General features: G+C 42.9%; 1 protein-coding gene across 1 annotated transcript in view; it reads left to right on the forward strand.

The window, feature by feature from the left end:
* The first annotated feature begins 1,488 nt into the window (after positions 1-1,488).
* SVEP1 (sushi, von Willebrand factor type A, EGF and pentraxin domain containing 1) overlaps positions 1,489-23,306 on the forward strand; it is a 164,996-nt gene continuing 143,178 nt past the window's right edge. The window contains exons 1-3 of the mRNA XM_048851809.2: positions 1,489-2,389; positions 16,171-16,426; positions 17,663-17,839. Coding sequence (XP_048707766.2) covers positions 1,883-2,389; positions 16,171-16,426; positions 17,663-17,839 — 940 coding nt within the window. The 5' untranslated portion in view covers positions 1,489-1,882. The remainder of the gene's footprint in view (positions 2,390-16,170; positions 16,427-17,662; positions 17,840-23,306) is intronic.

Raw genomic sequence — 23,306 nt, forward strand, 5'->3', positions numbered from 1 at the left:
CACAGGTAAACAAACAGGTCAGTAACAGTCTCCTGCAAAGCAGTTGGGGGGGAACTGCTGGAAGACTGCCAAAGTAGTTCACAGCAGCATTGTGTACACACAAATGGTAGAACAGACTAACTCGCTTTGCAGCAGTTAGTTCACTTTGAAAGAGAATGCCATAGTTTGTGATAAATGCAGAGTCCATGCACTACAATTAATTTCATTGTGTGTAGATAAGTCTTTTAAAAGTGGATTAACTCAAAAAGCTGTAGATTAACCACACTGTATAGACAAGCCCTTATTGCCCATTGTGAGTTTTCAGGCAGTGCGGACCTCTGCCTGCTAAAGCAAGTCAACAAACACTGCTGGAAGCCAATACTTTTGGTATATAGCATGCTGTATGGCAAATGTCTGTCTGGTAGCTGTTACAGAGGTGGCTGTATGTACAAACTGTGTGTTTGTGAAGCATTTTAGGTTGAAAAGCACTGTATGAATGTAAGAGTAACAGATATTTGCATGTATGGGGCACTTTTATTCCAAAAAGTTTTTCTAATCCAGTGATAACCTCTGTCAGTGCAGTCTCCCTTCCCATTTGCAAAAGAATTTATGTCCAATCCAATCTCAAGAGAGCATCAGTGGCATCCATTTCCCATCAGTAGAGCCACCAGGGACTGGACAGTATTACCACTAGAATACTGCAGTCGATAATGTCTAAACTTAAATGAGGAAGTTGAGCTGTAAAAGAACCAGGTCCATGCTCATATTTAATTGCACCTAATGGAAAGTGAAAGTGAGAAGGAGACTAAATAAATGAACCATGAGAACCAATGCAAGATTCCAACAATCTATGGAAGCTTATTGGATGTAGCAAAGAACAATTCTCTGAGTCAGTGGTTTTAAAACTAATCTGTGCCCACAGGTGGTCCCAAGAATGAAATCTGTGCAGTGGGGCATTGGGTCTGGCAGGGGCAGTAGAGGGAGTGTATCTCTCTAACAAACTGGTCCACAGACTAGAAAAGCTGCAAAACCCCTGCAACCTGTTATTGGCTTCCTGCTTACCCCATGGCAATCTTTTCCACTTCAAATAGGTTAAGATGATGTTCTGAAGGTATGTCTGTCTAGGTATGTTTTTGGTCCCATAACCCCTAGTATCTGAGGACCCCACAACCATAAATGGAGTATTTATTCCCATAGTATTGATGGGGAAACCGAGTCACAGACCGATTTAAATGGCTTGCTCAAGGTCAAAGAGTAGCTGTAGCAGTGCCAAGAACTGGATTTAGGAGGTCTAGGTTCAAGTCCAGCGGCCGGCCAACCATCCACCTTTCACAACAAAACATTTTCTGAAGGGGTGCCAACAGCAGCGCTCCTGCCTGTAAAGGGGAAAGCCTTAAGGCTGCCTGAAACGTGTTCCCTCCCGTCCCGCTGGCTGGGCGTTATTTCTCCACACCGTGTTTCCAATTAGCGTGGCACTCCTGGGATCCGGATTCATCCCCCCCACCCAGCGCCTGCCTGCGCCGCTGCACGCCAGACAGATGGGATCAATCAGGGCTCTCGGTGCCGCTGTGTTTGCTTTGGGAATGCGGACAGGCTGAGCGCGCTGGGGGCTCTGGTGCCCTGGAATCCAGTCAGCAAGAACTTGAGCCCAGGGGAGGGGAGAGACCGGAGAGGAGCCGCTGCTCTCGCCTGCCCATTTCCCTTCCACCCCGCAGTAGGCGGCGAGAGGCGGCGAGCGAGCACCGCCGCGGGACCGGTCCCTGTGCAGCCGCGCGTCCCGCGGTGAATGGGGCAGCGCGCGGGGCGCTGATCCCCGGCCAGGGCGCGGCGCCCGCAGCCCCGCGGGCTTGAGCGCGGAGTCTCCGCCGGCGGAGGGGCGAGCCGCGGCGCTCTGCCCGGGGCCATGTGGCCGCTGCTGGCTCTCTGCTGCTGGGGGGGCCTGGCGCTGGGCTGGGCGGGCGCCCCGCAGCCCCCGCTCAACTTCACCGCCCTGGCCCTGGCCGCCGCGCGGGTGGCCCCGCCGCCGCCGCCGCCGCCCCCGCACGCCACGGCCGCCAAGGTGGAGCGGCTGGGCCGCTCCTTCAAGCGCCAGGTGCGGCGGCTGCGGGAGCGCGGCGGGCGGCTGGAGCTGGTCTTCCTGGTGGACGAGTCCTCGAGCGTGGGGCCCGCCAACTTCCTCAGCGAGCTGCGCTTCGTCAAGAAGCTGCTCTCCGACTTCCCCGTGGTGCCGGCCGCCACGCGCGTGGCCATCGTCACCTTCGCCTCCAAGAGCAACGTGGTGCCGCGCGTGGACTACATCTCCCGGCGCCGGGCGCGCCAGCACAAGTGCGCGCTGCTCGGCCGCGAGATCCCGGCCATCGCCTACCGCGGCGGCGGCACCTACACCAAGGGCGCCTTCCAGCAGGCGGCGGTAAGGGGCGCGCGGCACCGGGCACCCACCCGCCCCCTGGGCGCACGCCCACACACACACACACCTGGGCACGCACCTATCCCCATGGCGTACAGCACCAGGCACACACCTACAAGGCACCCACCCACCCCCTGGGCGCACAGCCACCGGGCACCCACCCCCTGGGCACACCTACCAGGCACCCACCCCCTGGGCGCACAGCCACCGGGCACCCACCCCCTGGGCGCACACCTACCAGGCACCCACCCCCTGGGCGCACACCTACCGGGCACCCACCCCCTGGGCGCACAGCCACCGGCCACTCACCCCCTGGGCGCACAGCCACCGGCCACCCACCCCCTGGGCGCACCTACCAGGCACCCACCCCCTGGGCGCACAGCCACCGGCCACCCACCCCCTGGGCGCACAGCCACCGGCCACCCACCCCCTGGGCGCACAGCCACCGGCCACCCACCCCCTGGGCGCACAGCCACCGGCCACCCACCCCCTGGGCGCACAGCCAGTGGGCACCCACCCCCTGGGCACACCTACCAGGCACCCACCCCCTGGGCGCACCTTCCAGGCACCCACCCCCTGGGCGCACAGCCACCGGCCACCCACCCCCTGGGCGCACCTACCAGGCACCCACCCCCTGGGCACACCTACCAGGCACCCACCTCCTGGGCGCACAGCCAGTGGGCACCCACCTCCTGGGCGCACAGCCAGTGGGCACCCACCCCCTGGGCGCACCTACCAGGCATCCACCCCCTGAGCACACAGCCACCGGCCACTCACCCCCTGGGCGCACCTACCAGGCACCCACCCCCTGAGCGCACAGCCAGTGGGCACCCACCCCCTGGGCGCACCTACCAGGCACCCACCCCCTGAGCGCACAGCCAGTGGGCACCCACCCCCTGGGTGCACAGCCACCGGCCACTCACCCCCTGGGCGCACCTACCAGGCACCCACCCCCTGGGCGCACAGCCAGCGGGCACCCATTCACTGGTACACGCACACCCACTTACCTGTGTGCACCCCCACTAGACACACCTACATCCACCCACCTGTGCACATAGGTACTGGGCGCATCTCTTTTGGGCACACCCACCTTCAATGTGTACACACCTGCACACGCTGCAGACAATATATTCAATATAAACTCATTGGAGGTTGTATATACACAGATACATTGTGCACATCGAAAAGGAGGACTTGTGGCACCTTAGAGACTAACAAATTTATCTGAGCGTAAGCTTTCATGAGCTACAGCTCGCTTCAGCTACAGACTAACACAGCTGCTACTCTGAAACCTGTCATTATGCATGTCCACACCCTAGGAAATCTACCATCAGTTAACATAGGTACATGTTTTCTTCCTCAGAAGATGCTGTTCATGTGTTATTATACATAGAACTAATTTATTCTTATGTAAAATATAACTTGTTCATATAACTCGTCATGTTTGTAAACTATCTAAAATGTTATGGATGAAATCTTTGACCCACTGAAGTGAATGGCAAAACTCTCGTGGGCTTCAGTAGGGCTACGATTTCCCATGTGTGTGCATGCACGAGTGAACATGGGTGTGTGTGTGTGTGTGTGTATATATATATATATATATACACCCACAATGATAGTAATTCTGCCCTCATTTCGGACTAATCACGATGTGGTTTGCACAAGTATGAATGTCTCTGTGTGTATTAACTCATTGATTTGAAGCATGTGCTATCATTTGTGTAAGGGGCTCTGGACCATAACTGGGGCTCATAGATACTACTGCAAAATAAATAATACAGCATACTGTGTAAATAGTATCCATAATTACATATATCTACATATGTATATTATCATTTACACGTACATAACTCTGATTTTCTGTTATGTTTAAATACACATCATGAATAAAATTTTCAAAAGCACCTAGCTGAGCACCTTAGGCTTCTAAGTCCCATTTAGGAGGTGACTTAGGCATCTAAGGATACATCTACACTGGGGGGAAAAAATCCCCCAGGGCAGTGAGTCTCAGAGTCTGAGTCAACTGACTCAGTCTACAGAGTGAAAAATAGTTGTGTGGACATTCCCTCTTGGCTAGTGCCCGAGATCTGAGACCCTCCTACCTCACCGGGGACCCACCTACTGGGCGCACCCCTGTGAACACAGCCAGCAGGCTCACACCTACCGGGCTCCCACCTATATGCACACATGCACACCCACCCAAACAACTGCCACGGTGTATTTTTGTTTGTTTTGCAGTGTAGAAGTATGCTAAGTGCCTAAGTTGTCTAAGTTATTTTTGAAAATGGGACTTGGATGCTCCAAAGAATTTGTCCTATATCTATATCTGTCTAGATACATAAAGCAAAACATATTTCTATACTGTATGTAGGTAAATACTTTCATTATTGAAGAGCAGGTAAGACTTAATAGCTGCTCTGTTTCCTGCACCTGGATGTTTGACAGATTCTCTAAATAGATCATATGCATTCTGTATTTAGACAGAATTCTTAGTGATTTCAGTAGGAGTTTTGCTTTAATAGGAAATGAATAAGGATTTCACCCAGGGTGGGGCTCAGGACTGACAGGTTAAATTATTCCCTCCTCCTGCTCCCCATGTTTGATAACCGAAAATGATGTTCACTTTCTAGTGTGCTTTAGTGTTGTATATGGAAATCACCCTTTAAAAAGACAAATCCGTTCGGTAATTCTGTGGTTGTGAAATTAAGCTGTGTTATAGGCTCAATATCATGAGAATTTTATAAAAAGTTTAAAGAATTAATCTTGAAGTAATTGTGTTATAAACAAAATGTAAGTCGGTTACAACTCCACAGAAATGATGTAGTAAATTTTCCTTGACATGTAATCCTGACTAAATCTACTTTTAAAAACAAGCAAGGTTAGACATAGATGATTTAGTTGTACAAGCACAGCTAAATAATGTATCCCATGGGCACAATAGTATTGCTGTCATCTACGTTTTCTTTATTGGGGTTTGATAACTTGGGAAGTATCACTTCATGTTATGGCAGGGTACTGAGAAGGAATGACATTACTACATGTTCACTGAATTAGCAGCATCCCCTCTCTCAGTTAAAAATGCCGGGACTGTGCTGAGGTTCTGTATTGTATGTCTTTTTGTCAGACAAATTACAAGTTTGGGAATACTCTCTTTTCCGAGAACTTGAAAAAGAAGGCTTTACTATGTTTAGAATACCGCTGTGGAAGGGAACTTAGCAAAATACAGATCAGTGTAACAATCAGCTTTCTTTTCTTTCTCTGAACTATTGTGCTCCTGTTCTCTATTTTTAACTGCTTTTTTTTTTATAGCTTTGATTTTTTTTTATTTTTTTTCCCCTTGTTGGCCCAATTTCTTCTATTCCCAATAAGTTTAATAAAACAAAATCCAGAATCCTCATCTTCTTTTCCAGTTTGCAGAGTATATTAAACAAATAAAACCAAGAGCCCTTGAAATAATTGATGAGTCCCAGGTAAACCATTCCAGGCTCACTGTAATAGTTACAAGTCATGTGTGGTATTATATATAAATACTCTAGATTAGAAGATAAATGAACCATGGCATGACATAATTGTTACTAACTTCACTTGTCTGCCCCAACAAGTACAGTAACTGAAGCATTGCTTTACAATCCCCTGTAAGGAGTGCTGCACCTTTTAATATACTGTATGTTATGTAATGCTGCATCCACAGATGCTGACTCTTCCTCATACTAAAAGTGAAAGGGTTCTCTTCTGCTCCTTAAAGATTAGCACTATCTATGGAAGGATCTTTAGAAGACTGTTACTGCAGAGTTCCTGTCTCTCCTCAGTGCTATCCTCCTGCATGTTTAAAATGACTTAAGAAACATTTACTAGACATCTAGCAGATGGAGGACTCAGCCTTCTAGACATATGGAAATATGAAAGATGTGTATTAGCGTGAGCCACCAGTGAGGTCCTGGGACAAAGCCCTGGTGAGAAGTTCGCCCCTATCATCATCCTCAGCTGCTGGGATTTCTACTAAAGTGCTGTTCCTGGATCCTGGTCCATATTTGCCAGGTGTGTGGCTGGTGGGTCTTGCCCATATGCTCCAGGTCTAATTGATTGCCATATTTGGGGTGGGGAAGGAATTTCTCCTCAGGTCAGTTTGGCAGAGACCCTGAAGGGTTTTCACCTTCCTCTGCAGTGTGGGGCACGGGTCACTTGCAGGTTTAAACTAGTGTTTAAATGGTAGGTTCTCTGTAACTTGAAGTCTTTATATCATGATTTGAGGACATCAGTAACTCAGCCAGAGGTTCTGGGTCTGTTACAAGAGTGGGTCAGCCAGGTTCAATGGCCTGCAATGTGCAGGAGATTAGACTACATGATCATGATGGTCCCTTCTGGCCTTAAAGTCTGAGTCTGAGTCTGTTTCATATCAGCCCTTATCTAGCAAGTGTTTGGTACATTTGAAGATCCATACCCTCTAGCTGCTGAAAAGGAAAGGGCCCAAGAGCCTCTTGGTACTACTTTGTCAAGCAGTCACCATGTGAAACTGAGGTGAATCTAGCCTGTGACAGAAATAACCAAAGTTTTGTTTATTTCACTAGATAACACTTTGGGCATTCAGAGAGGGAGGTACTGAAGCTGACAGTGACTGCAGACTCAGGAAGATAACACCATCATCTTACATACACATTACTTTCAGAAGGTGTTCTTTGCAACCATATGGGCTAGAAACTTCTTTTGTGTTTTAAATGATAGTCTAAAATCTGAAGAAATTGATGATTTAGGCTGCCATGTTTGCCAGGGAACCCTTTCCACAAATGAGAGGATTTTTTCAAGGTCAGCTTATGACAATCATCTTTGATAGTATTTAGTTAGTTGGGGTTTTTTGTATATTGAAACATGTTTCAAGTTGTGTTGATCATCAGCGCATGGAATGTGCTTTTATCTATTTTTACGAAAATATAGTTTTTAAATCTTAAAACTTTGTCTAGACAACATAACCTTCCTGACTCTCAGTAACCGAAATTTAGATATTAGAATCTGAATACTCAGGTACATGACTCATGAAAAATTATACAGCTCCTGACATGTTAGCATGGAAACCATGTGAAAGGGTCAGAGGTATATTCTCGTCTCATTGTGCATACATAGAAACGTTAATGGAAGCTAAACACGTGTGGTGAAGGGAGCACTGACACACAAGGAAACAGTGCTTCCTCTTTGTCAGTGTTAAGCAGTGAACAATTTGTGATCCTTTTTGTTTGTCTTGAAGTTATGCTGCAAAGATTTATTTACAGAAAATAGTGTGAGCAATTAATCATTACGGATAAAACACTCTGAAGTTACGGATTAATTGAAAGACTCGTTGGCAGTAGCCACTTGAGAAATCATTCATTAGAAATAGTGATAGGCACAGGTGGTTTTTTTCCTCTTCACATGAAGGTGCAATTAATTACTGTCGAAAATGGAAGAAAGAAATATAGCTGTGCACTGTTGCTGAGTTAAAGTAAGAGTTAATGTAAAGGTCGACTTTAAAAGGCAGGTCAGACTATTACAAGGGGCATTGTACAACAATAGTTAAGGGAGTTATTTATAAGTATTTTATGCTACTAATTATTTAACTAAAAAAGGTCGGATCCTCAGCTGTGGTCAATCAGTATAGCTCCCTTGACTTCAATGGAGATATGCAGCTTTACACCAGTTGAAGATCTGGCCCCAAATCTGCAGAATTAGACAACGCACCCTATCTATTTTTAAATGCATCTGGTCTTTTTTTTTTTTTTAATCTGGCTTTTATCTTCTACCCTGATCTTGATAGTGTATAACAAGCCAGTATGTCAGATCCAGTGTTCTGTTGTTACCCAATTAACAAACATGACAAACAGTGGCTTACAAAAGAATGTAAGCACATATATTAGTGTAAACAGTTTTAATGCTTATTTAGTGTTTGTTTAAATAAGTTATGCTGCTTTTGTTTCTTCTTGATGTCAAAAGCATAAACTTACAAAGTACAGAATTATTATCCATTGGGCTATCCTTGATGATCTGATTTCAATTACAGCACATAATAAAGATAATTCTTTTCCAGTTTAGTTTCAAACATTTTTGTATTGTATTTTTAAAGTGCAGTTCTGCTCTGAAAATTGACAACTTAAAAAATGGTGCACTCTTATTCATCAGATCTGCTCCCTGTGTGCATTTAGAGTCATATTTGTGGACTTTATTGACAGCAGATGAGTAATCTCTTTTTTTATTCCTGCAGAATTAACATAGCTAATATAGAATGAGCGAGTGGATTCTTTTCCATCTTGTGTATCATCAACAGGATGTTCACTAAAACCTCCCATCGGTTACAACTGTGCAAACTCTCTGAAGGCTGCACAGATCTCACTGTGAGCCTTACTTGGCTAGGAGAATGTCTTATGATGGTTGTGATAGAAAAAGTGGGAGAGAACCCAGTTTAACTCCAGGTTCAGATTGCAGGGCTAGCAGTTTTTAAAAGTACATATTTGTTTACTTGTGAACCGAGCAAATTTTATACGGAGAGACAATAAGCAAGGAACCCTACAATGCGCTCACAATGCCACCATTACAGAGTCACTTTTCAGAATACAACCACACGCAAAGTTAATTTAGTGCTGTGATTGAGAGCCCTGGATACTGAAGTTCTCTGTGGTACCTATTCACAAAATACATACAGCGTGATCAGTGGCCGCTCACACGTCTCCACGCTATTCATTAATGATCCTAAGTACTGTGATGGAGGGACCGACTCTAGGAGTGAAAGGGTAATTCAGGCTTCTTGTCAATTCAGATCTTTAACCTTCCTGCTGAGACTGGCAACAAGTGAGCTGTTCAGCATCCTTTGTGAGGCTAGATTGTGTAATGTGGACACCCGTTCATTAGGAATCAGTGTGTTAACGCCCTGATATTATATATCTATCACAAGCATTTGGTTCAGAAGAAGAAAAATCAGGTATTTAGCATCATCCACTTTTTTAAAGTTCCTTTTGGTTTGTGAATAACTTAAAATGCCAAAATTTGCATAATACAACAAATATGCAAATTTAGCAGCTGCCCTCCCACACACTTCACATACATTGCAGGGCCAGCCAGATGCTCAGAAGCTTCCCTTTCAGCACATGCAAAACTTGAAGCTGATAGGTGCTTGGCTCACATTGCCTGGTCCTCTCCTAGGGCATGTCTGCCCTGGAGCTGGAAGATGTAAATTCCAGCTCGAGGAGACTTACTCACACTCGGTCTGATTAAGCTATTCCATAAAAATAGCAGTGTAGCCATGGTGGAGTGAGCTGCTAACTGTCCTGAATATATACCTGTGTCCCAGATGGGATTGTACTTGGGGTGGTTAGTCTCTCCCGCCATTCATGCCACCGTGGCTACACTTCTATTTTTAGAACGCTAGTTCAATCAGAGCTAGAATGGCTATGTCTCCTCAAACTGGAATCTACCTCTTTTAGCTCTAGTGTAGACATACCAGGTACATCTATGCTGCAGTCTGGGTTGTGATTATAGCACATGTAGAGATATCTGAGCTAAATTTAATCTAGCTAGCTCAGATACTGTATGGGGAGATTTTGGCAAACCAGTAAAGTGCCTCTCGTGTTGACCTGTTTGTGCCAGCCATCTTTCGCTTGGATGGCCGTGTCTCCCCTGATTTATTTCGCGACACCACCTCGCACAGAGTAAAAGTTACCAAGAGTTTTGGTTGAAAGAAGCCCAGGTAACAATACCAGGAGCATTGAAGCTATAACAGCTCAGTATTTAGTGTGGGCTTGTTGCCAGAGTAAGTAACCAGGGCCCCAGGTAGGCTTGAACAGCCTGCACTGAAGGTGGTATTGTGGTTTCACTACTGTTGGTACCCAGGCTAGCTAAATTAAGTTCTCAGGTATTCCTGTGTATGCTACAGTCACATCCCCTGGTTGCAGTGCAGACATACTCGTAGACCACGCAAACCGAGTTGAGGGTCTATGGGTATGTGTGCACAGCAAAAAACCCCACATGGCAGCGGGTCTCAGCGCCCTGGTCAATTGACCGGGGCTCATGCTACAGGGCTAAAAATAATGTTCGGGCTTGGGTTTTCGTGACTAAGCTGATTTTCCACTTGCTTTGCACTGCCGGGATAAGGAGTGCTATCTGCACTTCCAGCATTTGAAAATGAGAGATCATTACAATAAATATCATACCTAAAATGTGTGTTTGGGTTTCTGGAATATTGCCAAAGATTTTAATACACTAGACCAGTGGTTCTCATAGCTGGTCCGTTGCTTGTTCAGGGAAAGTCCCTGGCAGGCCGGACCAGTTTGTTTACCTGTCGCGTCCGCAGGTTCAGCTGATCGCAGCTCCCACTGGCCGCAGTTCGCGGTTCCAGGCCAATGGGGGCTGCGGGAAGGGCGGCCAGCACGTCCCTTGGCCCGCGCCGCTTCCCGCAGCCCCCATTGGCCTGGAGCGGCGAACCACGTTTAGTGGGAGCTGCGATCAGCCAAACCTGTGGATGCAGCAGGTAAACAAACAGTTCGGCCCGCCAGGGGCTTTCCCTGAACAAGCGGCAGACCGGCTTTGAGAACCACTGCACTAGACATCTTGCTGAGGTATTGGAAATTAGCCATCTAGTTGCCTGAAGTTCACTTTTCATGTGTAGTACAGAGGCCATTTCTAGTTTGATCCATCCCATTTGGTCCGTCCAGGTGAAGGCGAAAACTCTCCAGGGTCTCCGCCAATCTTACCTGGGGCAATATTTCTTTCCAGCCCCAAATATGATTACAAGCTGAAAACAGTGCAGAAGTGTGTTTTAAGAAGAGATTTGACTGAAGAAAGGGAGATGAGATGACATGGAAGAAAGCAAAAAGACGAAAATAGAATGATGAAGGACAATGCATGTGTAGGTACCCATTTTGCCTGCATATGGTAAGCACGTACTTCTGAAAATTCAGTCATTCAGAATTACTGTAACAACATGTGTCAGATCAGTTGATTAAATCTACATAAGTGATTTGGTTTAACTGAAATAACATCCCTGTAATAGAACACTGCAACAGGATTAGCCTGTCCCGCTCTGAAAGTAATAGTCGTGCTTGGCTTTTATGTAGTAGCAAGAGCCTGTTTCTTATGGCACTGATGTTCTAATCTGTGGGCATTTAGAGCAATGTAACGTCCTTAATTTTGTGCATGCAGCTCTCATTGTGGAAACGGAGCAGTGTGTCTGCAATTACGTATTGGAAAGGAACGGTATTCATTAGAGTAAATCTCTCCCTGGATAATGCAGGGAAAATATCTCGAGAAAATCAAAATAAAACAGACTTGCTGATTGCATTTATTCCCACCATTCCTGTCCACCCACATGTGTGAAGAGCAGCAGTCTGTCTGAGGTCTTAAAACAAAATTTCAACCAGAGGTCAGAACCGCTAGCTATCAACATTAGCTCCTCTTTTGAATGGGAAAAACCTAAAAGAGTAGAGGATGCATCTGAATGTAACAGGCAAAACAACAGTGAGGAGGGAACCAAAAAAGAGGTGGTAAAATCAGGTGATAATACTTTGAGCTTTTATTGCCTCTTCCATCTAACAGCTTCAGAGCACTTCAGCAAACATCATTGAGCCTCCTGGCCATCTTGTGAGGTTCAGAAGTATTATTCCTAATTCAAGGATGAATAGCTGAGTCACAGAAAGGTTAGGCTATACCCCTCCACCCCCTCCACACATAAGGCAGTGGCATTAATGTCTCTCATGATAGGGATTTTGAGACTACTCTGAATTAGACCAAGGGTTTTTGCATCTTCTTATTGCGCACAGGTTACAAACTAGGTAAACATAAACAAGCTGTTGGTACAGAAAGGACAAATGGCTCTGTGGGTTGGTAATGAAATGCAAAGAAGTTATAAGAAGAGACGTATTTGTGGCACCTTAGAGACTAACAAATTTATTTGAGCATAAGCTTTCGTGGGCTACAGCCCACTTGCCACAAGTCCTCCTGTTCTTTTTGTGGATACAGACTAACGCGGCTGCTACTCTGAAAGAAGTTATAGTGATCACTCTCTAAAATGCTTCACAGTTACTGCAGCTGATAGTGCTAGCTCAGTATTTCCTAGGTATTCCTTACACTACCTTTAAGGAGTCCTGTAAATGTTGTCATAAGAGAATACTCAGGGAATGCTTTAAATGCTGCGGTAACATTATTTTGGCATCTAAAATAACACTGAAACTTTTTAAGGATGACCACTGTGCTAGCATGACTTCATCCTGGAATGCCAGGGGCTGAGAGATGTTATCTGATGATTATCTGAGCTGAATTAGTCCATCTCAGTTCAGTTCTTCATGGACAGGGTGTCTTAATCACAAATTTCAGAGTAGCAGCCGTGTTAGTCTGTATCCGCAAAACGAAAAGGAGGACTTGTGGCACCTTAGAGACTAACAAATTTATTTGAGCATAAGCTTTTGTGTAGCTCACGAAAGCTTATGCTCATATAAATTTGTTAGTCTCTAAGGTGCCACAAGTCCTCCTTTTCTTTTTAATCACAAATGGCATTTTAGTTGGCAGCCTCTCCAAAGGCCAAATATTGAACGGGCACAGACACTAAGCTACTCTCTCTCTTCAGAGGCAAGGCAAATAATAACAGCAGTTCCTGTGCTGTACCTGTTCAGTGGATAAGGAGTCTTCAGTCTCAGATGCTGCCAATCCCATACCTTTCACAAACCCTAAATTAATATTGAAAACATAGAAAGGCAACTAGCCCTGGAATTCTTATAAGAATTATCTGTCCTAACTGCTGAATTTCTAGAGCTGGATTTTGTGTACTAACTTTGTTACACAAGACTACATTTTTATAATTCTGAGGGCTATTCCTGGCACAGGGGAGATGGCTAGTCTGCCAGATACTTGTACACACTGAACTGAGACTGAATACAATGCAGATGGTTATAACTTTTTGCTAATGTGAAAAGAATGTTGAATTTTGTCGTAGGAGTAAAAGGATTGTATGTTGAAACAGTCTAACGCATCCAATCAATGCTTAAAACCTGAAAGAAGGATAAAGAGAAAAGCTTACTACTGACCCTCTACAATAGTTAACCAGCACTGTGACCATTTAATTGTATTTTCGGTTGGTCTGTTATTAAAATTACTTTACTGTAATTATGGTATGGACCTCATTTTCAATTAAACAAGTAATTCAGGGCCTAATTTTCAGTAATGCTGAGTGTGAAGTCCCGGGCAGCTGTGTGTTTTCAGTGCCTCTGAGAAATAGGTCCTATCCAAATCTCCAGTATAACTCATGGGTTCTTATGCTCAGTCCATAAAAACTCAAGACCTGATCCTGAAAAAATACTCATACTTAACTTTATGCATGTGGGTAGCCCCATTGAGTTAATGGGGACTAGTGACACGAATAAAGTTACTTGTACATAAATATTCGTAGGGTGAGGGCTGGGGTTTGAGTCATTCTACTTATATAAATTAAGGTTGAAATGTTTAGAACAAAAGTGGCTTTTACAAGAGTTTTCTGGGAGGGTTGCAGGGAGAGGAAGGTGATACAGATTTTCATTAAATAAAACTGATGAAAAATGTCTGACAAATGTTTGTGGGGAAAAATGGAATCCATTTGGCCTCAGCTCCATTAGTGACCATAGATTAGGGTACAATTTACCAGAAAACATCCAACAGTTGTAGATCCACACTGGAATATCAAGCATTCCTTCAAGTAGCCTGTATTTAATGCTATGTTCATAAAAAGAAGCAAAGCAACTAATTGGAGTGTCTACCATATGCATATAATTTAAAAATAGACTTGTCTACTTTCTTTGCTCAAACGCTTAATGTCTCTCCATTTTGTTCTTTTAGTCTTCTTCCTTATACGACAGGGATTCTATATCTAAGATTACAGCTGCAAGACTTAAGGGCCAAGCTATTAAATTTTGTTGTTCCAGGAGCAACATTTAGCTGTCTGATTATCTCTTTGGCAGTTTCCACTGTTGCCTGCATGTTTTGAATGCACACCAGGTAACTTCATGATCTCTTGTCTGAAGCAGCTGTTTGTTAGGCTGGCATACGATTGGTGTCACTTTCCTTTTAATGAAATGCTCTTTATCCAGAAAATCATTTTTGGAGATTAGATCTTGATCAACTGTTTTTCAGTAAGTGCTAGATCAGTGTGTAATAATTTTAAAGGGTGATCTTGGGGAATGATCTTGTGTAACTAACTGCGTGTTTTCTAGGTTTCCATTAAATGTGCTAATGACAGCAGGTGGCCATGATGCCCACTTTCCTTCAAAAAAAGGTTTTACATTTTCTTTCTGACACTAAAATCATGATGCTAAAAGCATGCTTATTTAATGCATATATATACACATACACTACACATATAAAATATGATGTGCTGCTTCTATGGTAATTAATTTGTGATCTGAAATTTATGAATTCCAAAAGAAAGCATAATCATGCCATAATGCTTCACAAACCACAATTCAGCATGGACCTGATCCAAACCCCACCACAATCAATCAGAGGCTTTCTACTGATTTTAATGAGTTTTGGATTAGGCTCTGTAAGAGGTAATGACCAGTATACTTGCACCCTCAATCAGTCTGTGCATATGTGTAACTCATATGAGGCCTGATCCTGCAATCTTTGCTCAGGCAAAACGCTCACTAATGTCCTATCCCACACTGGGTATTACTACTCCTGGTTAGCTTTGACATCTGTGTGTTGACAGCAGGTGAGCTAGCAGGTTCACAATCATTGAATGGGTGATGCAGTGACATTTAAAACAGTAGCTTTTGCGGTATTTGTAGAAGTTACGTTTTTATTTTTGCACACTTGAAATTATAATTTTGAGGATTGTCCCCTTGGATACTTCCAAGTACAGTTTCCCTGGACCATTCCAGTAAAGGAGTTGCAGCTAGCAAGGGATGTGAAGGTAACAAGAAAGGGTTTTTACAGGTATGTTAGCAACAAGAAGAAGGTCAGGGAATGGGGGAGGCAACCTAGTGACAGATTATGTGCAAAAGCTGAAGTACTCAATGCTTTTTTTGCCAGCTTTACTGACGTACCACTTCCTGCAGCTCCCATTGGCTGGGAACAGTGAACCGCGGCCACTGGGAGCTGCAGGCAGCCATGTCTGCGGACGGTCAATGTAAACAAATTGTCTCGCGGTCCACCAGTAGATTACCTTGACGGGCCGTTGCCCACCACTGTGTTAAAGGGATCAGGTAAACGGTTTTGCTCTGGACAATGATTTCAGTTGTAAAACGTGTGGCCCACTATGATAAACTGCAAAGGACAAGGGCCAGATCCTCAGTTGCTGTAAGTCACCATAACTCCGTTGCCACTTTCCTAGTTTACACCATCTGAGAATCTGGACCAATGGGTCTTAAGTTGCATCTACAGTGTACTATCCATCCTAATTGTTACCTAGTCAGAGTTGATGAAACACTAATGAAGGTCTTTTCACCACCATAAGAACTGTGTGTTTGAATTTTATTTTTATTTTTGCCCTCTGCCAGAGCAGATGATTTTATTCATCGCTGTGAAAAGTGGCTCATTGGCCCAGCATCACAAATTCACAGTATCTGTATCATGCCAGGAGTCTGAGCATATAAAAATGAGTCAATATTTGGCTTGATAACCACAGTCTCTGATTAAAGATTGTTGATCTTCTTGTGTTAGTACTGGGTGGTCCAGCAAAACTGGATTAAGTCAGAAAACAAGTCAAATAAAAGGAGATGCACTGTGGAAGAAAGTACTACATGCAGGTCAGCCACTGTTAACCCTTTGCCTGAGATGTACTGTTTTATAATCTATTGCAGCAAATACTTCATCACTCCCGTGAAAATGCTACAAAAGTGATATTTCTAATTACTGATGGATATTCCAATGGAGGTGATCCTAGACCCATCGCAGCATCCTTACGTGAATCTGGAGTAGAGATCTTCACATTTGGAATATGGCAGGGCAACATCCGAGAACTGAATGACATGTCTTCCCATCCAAAGGAGGAACACTGTTACCTGCTTCACAGCTTTGCAGAGTTTGAGGCTTTAGCTCGCAGAGCTCTTCATGAAGGTATTACATTTAGTAACCCTGGAAGTATCATTTCAGATGCCAGAGAGAGCATAGGGCCTGGCTGGAAATAACAGGCCTTGTGAAATGTTTCATATGTGTGTTGTAGTCTCTTTCCTTCTGTATTTTTCTTGCATTCATTTGTATTACATTCAACAGAAACCTGCAGATTTCAGGAATTAAGGTAAATAGTAGCTCTTTCAAAGTCAACAGATTGAGCCAAATTCTTCTCTTTGGTGTGCATGTACATTGCCCTTTGGACCAGTTTCAAGGCTTCATTTTACCTGAGTAAGAACTGGGTAAGAATGTCAGCGTTGACCCAATGGAGATTTTGCCTAAATAAGAACTTTGGTCTAGTTTTCAAAGGTAATTAGGCACCTAAAGAGGCAGACCGGCCCTAAGAAGGACTTCAGGATTTGTCTCAGTATTAATAAAAGCCTTTATACGCTGTGGGCACATAACACAGATTTAGAATATTTCAGAAATTCATAAAACTACCTCTTGTAAATGTGACATTTCTTTAGGTATAAAAATTCTATAAAACGGAACTGGTTTCTGATGTTTACCTTTATGAAGAATTGTCACTGAACAAAAAAAAAAACAGGATGAGAGTAGCTGTTAAGAATGTAGGGCTGAATCTTCACCTGGTGTAAATAAGTGTATCTACACTTGCTTGAAGCGGGAGCTATGCAGCTGCACATCAACTAAGGATCTATCCATGAGTATTTATGTAGTTTTGATTTAAGTAAACATTCTGATTTAACATGAATATGGTACATATGTACCACCAAATTCTTTTGGTGCATGATGTTTTTTTCTATTATGAAGGATGTTTAATTAGACCTTTTTTTGTGGAGGCGGAGAATCTACTTATTTTAACAGTTACATGTTCAATGACAGACTGATCTCATAGGGTCATCAAACTCAAATTCAGTCCTGTGATTTTGGTGGAACCTAATTTAGGCCCTTGTTTTCCTTTTAATTCTTGCATTGAGGTCAATGATAATTTTGCCTTAGTAAGAACTAAAAAGAAACTGATTAAAGACTTCAGGATTTTTGCTTCGTAGACTTCAGTGTTTCCCGAGTTAAGAACTTCAGAATTTGAGCCGTACATTTCAAAGAACTGAAGCGTTGCTTCACATCGTTACCACCACAAGTGAATATTGGAACTGTAAGGTTTTCGGCAACATTTCACTAATTATTAACTTTTGCGGCCTTTGTAATTGATTTGTATTACAGATCTGCCTTCTGGCAGTTACATTCAAGAAGATATATCCTATTGTTCATATCTCTGCGAGGCAAATGAGAACTGCTGTGACATCATGGCAAGCTGCAAATGTGGCACTCACACAGGGCAGTTCGAATGTGTCTGTGAAAAAGGATACTATGGTAAAGGACTACAGCATGAGTGCACAGGTCAGTCTCCATTTTTCAGATCCCCTGATTTATCTACATATCCTAAATGTAAATCTAATTCAGATCACACGAAGTAATATGCTGTTCTGCTTGCAGATGTACGGCTATGGGCCTGATCCAAAGTCAATGGAAAAACTCCCACTGCCTTAGTCCGTTTTGGATCCGGCCCTTGTACATTAATCTTAATGCAAGCGGTTCTTACATTAAACTCATGATAGACTGAATGTTCTTGGAATCTCCCAAATTGGCTTTCACTTGCTAGAGAAGAAAAAAGTTCCAGATGCTAAGCAGAAACGTATCACATTTCAGTAAGACTTTTGTGTGACTGTTTTTGTGAACTGCCCCTTAGTAGTGCTGATAGAAAGACAGTCCTCCAACTGAAATAGAGACATTTATTGAAGGCCGTATTTTTGAATTCCTGGATTCCATATAGCATTGTCCATGAACAAAGATGAAATAGTCAGATGCAATATACAGCTTCACAGTAGACATTCATTTATTACTTAATTTTCACGTATATAGCCTGAACTGCTTGAAGAGAAATAAGGAGGGAAATGATTGCACTGGTCTTTTGTGGAATTGGCTTTCAATTCTGGGAAGCACTAGATGCTACAATGATAAGAGCTATTATGAAAATATGGATGGATGGATATCAGCCATTTTGTCACTATAAAATCCCTTTTTACAAACAAAACCAAATTCAAATTAAAGTTTTCTTGCAATTGGAAGATCATCGAAGGAAATGCTTTTTAAACATAATGGAATGATTACAATAAGTGAAGGGAAAATATGCTTGTAAAAAGGATATACAAGTTGTGTCCAATTGCATTAACTTTTATGGGAGAGAAATATCACAATAATCAAAACACTTCTTCACTTTTTTTCTACTTAGTTTATAAGATAGTTAAAAGAAATTGTTGTAATGAAATATCACCAGAAAAAGAAATGTAAGATAAAGTTAATACTGATTTATACCAATCTTAATTCTGTCTCCAAGCTCTCACATGTGTAATCAAAATTTTCACCAGCTGCCTCATGAAATGTAAGCCTGCTCTGCTGATTGTATGAATTACAACAACATTATGGCCTTTCATGATGTTTCATAATTTTTGTTTTTTAAAATAAGGTTCTGTGGTTGTTCACTATCATTTGTAACTGTTCTCAGGCTATTTGCTCAAAGGGTAGAGTGGAAAGGACACCGATAGATCTGGGACCTAAGCGTGGAGGGTATCTACTCAGATCTCTGTGAGAAGGATGAGTAAGGTATAGCGCAGGGGTCGGCAACCTTCAGCACGTGGCCCATCAGGGTAATCCGCTGGCGGGCTGCGAGACATTGTGTTTACGTTGACCGTCTGCCGGCACGGCCCCCCACAGCTCCCAATGGCCGTGGTTCGCCGTTCCCAGTCAATGGGAGCTGCAGGGAGCTGAGCATGTCACGCTTTAACTTCAAATTTCTTTGCTTTCAAGAATATTTCATTCTACCAGTTATTTTAAGTGAAATATATTCTCAATCCTAACTCAATTTAAAAAGGTGTTGTTTTTTTTAATCTGATTTCTTCGGGCTCAGCTTCGCAAGAAGGAGCATTCCTATGGCAAAATATGGCAAATGTATTCAACATTGATACCTCTCAGTAGTTTGTATAGTTAAATATTGTTTTTTATTAACTACTGCAGAAGTCAAATGCGTTTTCCAGTTGACCTGTCATTACAGAACTATCACCAGATCCTGCACTTTGTCTCTTCTGTTAAAAAGGGTCTGCTCTAGCATGAACATGCCCCTGAACAAAAACAGTGTAAACCCATAACTTCTTTAAATGTGCATTTGGCAACTGCAGAAAAAAGTGTTATTTCAATAGTACATCAGCAATCATCTGTTAAATCGAAGTTTTACAAGATATCCTGTATTTTATGCAATGCCAGTGAAGTGAAGTTCTGCCATCTGCTTTTCATGTGCATCATCTGGCAAAGTTAATGAAAGTTGCACACTTGTATTTTTGGATAGAATTGGCCTATTCTTGCAAATAAAACTTAATCTGCTGAAGTGTTGTGTTGCCTCTTAGGAAAGAGAGAGAGACAAAAGGCCACATGTATTCCTTAAAAGAAAAACGTATTTCGAAATCTTGTTTTCTGAAATAGATTCCAGCATTCTTTATTGAACTTTCCCCTGGTGAGCATAAGTATGGTTTTGTAAAGCATGAGGAATTTGCAGACTGCATGCTAGCTCTTATTCATGGTATAACGCGCGGGAATGCTGCTGGCAAGTTTGCTTTGGTGGGACTTAATGATGGACTGTGATTAATTGTGCTGTCTTTAGTTTTCAATTTTTTAAGCTTGTGGATACCATTGTAATTCAAAGAATATGACTTGCACATAGAGTTTTCATCAAGAAAGGAAATTGTTCTCCTCCTCTAATGTATATACATGTCACATTCCGGGATGCAATCCAGACCAGTGACGGACTGTGTCACTACCTGCCCCACAACATTGGGTGCCTCACAATGGTTTGCTGTTGTAGTTCCCAATGTGGGCTCCTCACAAACAGCCTACCAGCGTGCAGGTTGCACGCTCAGTGTCTCTGTATAGCTGCAGCCTTGTTTAGCCGCTCTGACCCCAGCAGCCTGTCAGCAACACACCAGCCACACTCTGGCTTCCACCAGCCTTGGTTACTACTTGCAGCAGGACCCCAACACACTCCCAGTCCCAGATTATCCCAAAAACATGTGTTCTGTGCTGTCCAGCCTTCTCTTGGAAAGTTCAGATATTAAAGGTTTGTTGTTCCTGTAAAGAGTCAATATTCAACAGTTTGCTACTTTGACTGGAGTCACCAAATAGTTCAGCCTAAACATAGCATTGGATTGGTTTATATTAAAAAATAAAACAAGTTTATTAACAAAAGAAGATGGTATTTTAAGTGAGTTCAGGTGTAAGAGAGAAAGTTAGAAATGGTTACGAGTAAATAAAAGAGAAAGCATTTAAAAGTCTAAAACTTAATCTGCCAAGTTTTGGTTCTGGGCCTTTGTTCAAGATGGTCTTTCTCACCTGCAGTCTTCCAGCAAGATGGTGAGTGACCCTTTCCTTGGTCAGGATCTTTCCCAGAGGTTGCTGGTGCATTTGTCGTCTTAGGTGAAAGAGCAAGAGAGAGAACTTGGGGTTATCTGCCCCCTTTCTTTTATAGTCCAGTGAACTTTGAAAGTGGGTTCTTCTGAAGGTTACCTCTTCAAAGCAAAGATTATTCAAACTGTAAAGGAGGTGACATGGAGTCTGGTGGTGATGGAGTCTCTATGCTTTTTCTTCTCACCTGTGTTTGCTGAAATGCAAATTTGATTTGTCTCCTCTCACTTCCTCCCCTTGCTGTCTTGAGGACCTGTTTACTACTTACCTGTAAATTGAGGTAAACACACATTTCTCTGGATAGGATAGATCTGTTTAATAACCTTTGCCTAGGCAGGGCTGAGTGGTTCTGAACATGTGCTAACAACATCATAGCAGGATTTTCTAACTTTACATATAATGTTGCTACCTACATTTCACTGTGATAATATTGACCAGTGAGTTATTAGTTTTAAGATATCTCACAAATTTCGAATGATATCTCACAAATAGCTCACGTATTTTGTACAAAGATTATTACAGTAGTGTGTAGGGTGTGAATACAGGAGTGCTTTTGGTCACAACGTGCTCTTTTAATTAAAATTATTCTACTTATGCCCGTGGTTAGACACGTGGTTTATAGCATTATATATGAAGCAACAAAATAACTGTGTAAAGTCAGTTACTTCCCTAATTACCCAAAAATGGCCTCTAGAAAGTCTCCATAAAATAAAATGAGAGCCACATGCTCAACATCAGACAGTAGAAATTGGCCCTAAACCTCCTCCAGTATTGTGAATGATTTGCCATATAAAGAGGAGCAGACCAAGTGTTCTCTGCCTTATACAAACAAACAAAGTTAAGTGAGTCATTGCCCACACAGGAATCACACACATTCAGAGATTTCCATGGCAGCTGTGACAAAGGAAGTCCATGGAAAGCAAAATATGAGACAGAATGATGGAAGAAAGAGATACTTGGAGAAATATCAGAGTGTTAAATTGTACTTGGAGATGTACATATGTGGGAAGCTGCTAATATCATGGCTGGCCCTACGTGTTGTGCAGTCCAGTGAAGAATATTTTGGTTTCTCCCCTACAAACATCCCCAGATGAACAAAGCAGATATTTTACGTTTCCTTCCTCTTCCATTGGGTGCACCTATCACATTTCAAACTTATGTAGACTCTCAGACGAAAACACAGCAGCTGCTGGTCAGCAAAAAAAAAAAAACTGCCTTTATACTCTGCCGTTGTACAGAGATAGACCTAAGATGTTGCCGCCATCCTGTCATTTTTAAGATAGCCTGTTAAAGTTCATTCTATTCCAAACCACACAGAATGCTAAAATATAACCTCTTTATCTGCTTCAGCCTCTCTTTCTTGCTAGGTTAGGGAATGCATCTTCTTCACAGCCTGCCTTCACCTGTAATGATGTTCTTTAAGGTTAGGCTCTCAGAAGCAGAGTTCTTTGGCAACCGAGCTCTTCATGGATTGGATCTCCTCTCAAAGACATGATGCCGCCTGAAATGTGGTGCCCTAGGTGGCCACTTTACCAGTTAAATCTAATCATGCCCCTAAACATTGTCCTGTTGTCTCTGACATGACAGTCGTCTTCCATCAATAAGACAAATTCCTTCTATGGTTTCTTTAATTGAAAAATATGGACTTCATTTTTTACAGCACATGCCATTTATGAAGAAGATGTGTGGTTGGCAAAGCACGAATTAGTACACAGAAGATTTTATAACAATGCTAATTTAAGTGCATATGTTAAATGTAGACATGATGGTTTTTTGTTTTGTTTTTTTTAACTTTGCTGCATGAGAATGGAATGTGAATAATTGCGGCAGTGTGGAATTTAAATAGTACCATCTGGATGAACAGTTTAAGAAGCTGTCCAGGCTTCTAACATATTTCTAACAGGGATGCAACAAAGCCATTATCATCCGACTATATGACAGATCAGTTTTGCAAGCAAATAGTATGTTAATTAGAGCTGTGCAAAGCCTTTGCAATGAAACCCGAAACCTCATGAAATTTTGGCTTTATTACAAGCTTGAAATCCAGACCAAGTCTGTTGAAAGATTTGTGAGAGTTTTTTGAGAACATCTGGGCCCAGCATGAGTGAGCTTGAGCAGAGTTATAACTTTGTGTTGTCAGTGGGCAAAACTCTTGGTTTTTCAAGGTTTGGACCCAAATGTGGTGATTTCAACTGAGCTTTGTTATGAGATTTTCAAGGTTGTTCTAACTTGGAAATACAAAGGAAAACTTGGTGTGGGTGTGTGGGAGCTGGGGGCGGTGAACAAGATTTAAAAAAAAAACAACTTTTTTTTTGTGGGGCTCCTGGTGATTTTTACGAAATTTAATGTATATGTC

The sequence above is a fragment of the Caretta caretta genome, chromosome 5, assembly GCF_965140235.1.
Source record: "Caretta caretta isolate rCarCar2 chromosome 5, rCarCar1.hap1, whole genome shotgun sequence".
Taxonomy (NCBI): domain Eukaryota; kingdom Metazoa; phylum Chordata; order Testudines; family Cheloniidae; genus Caretta; species Caretta caretta.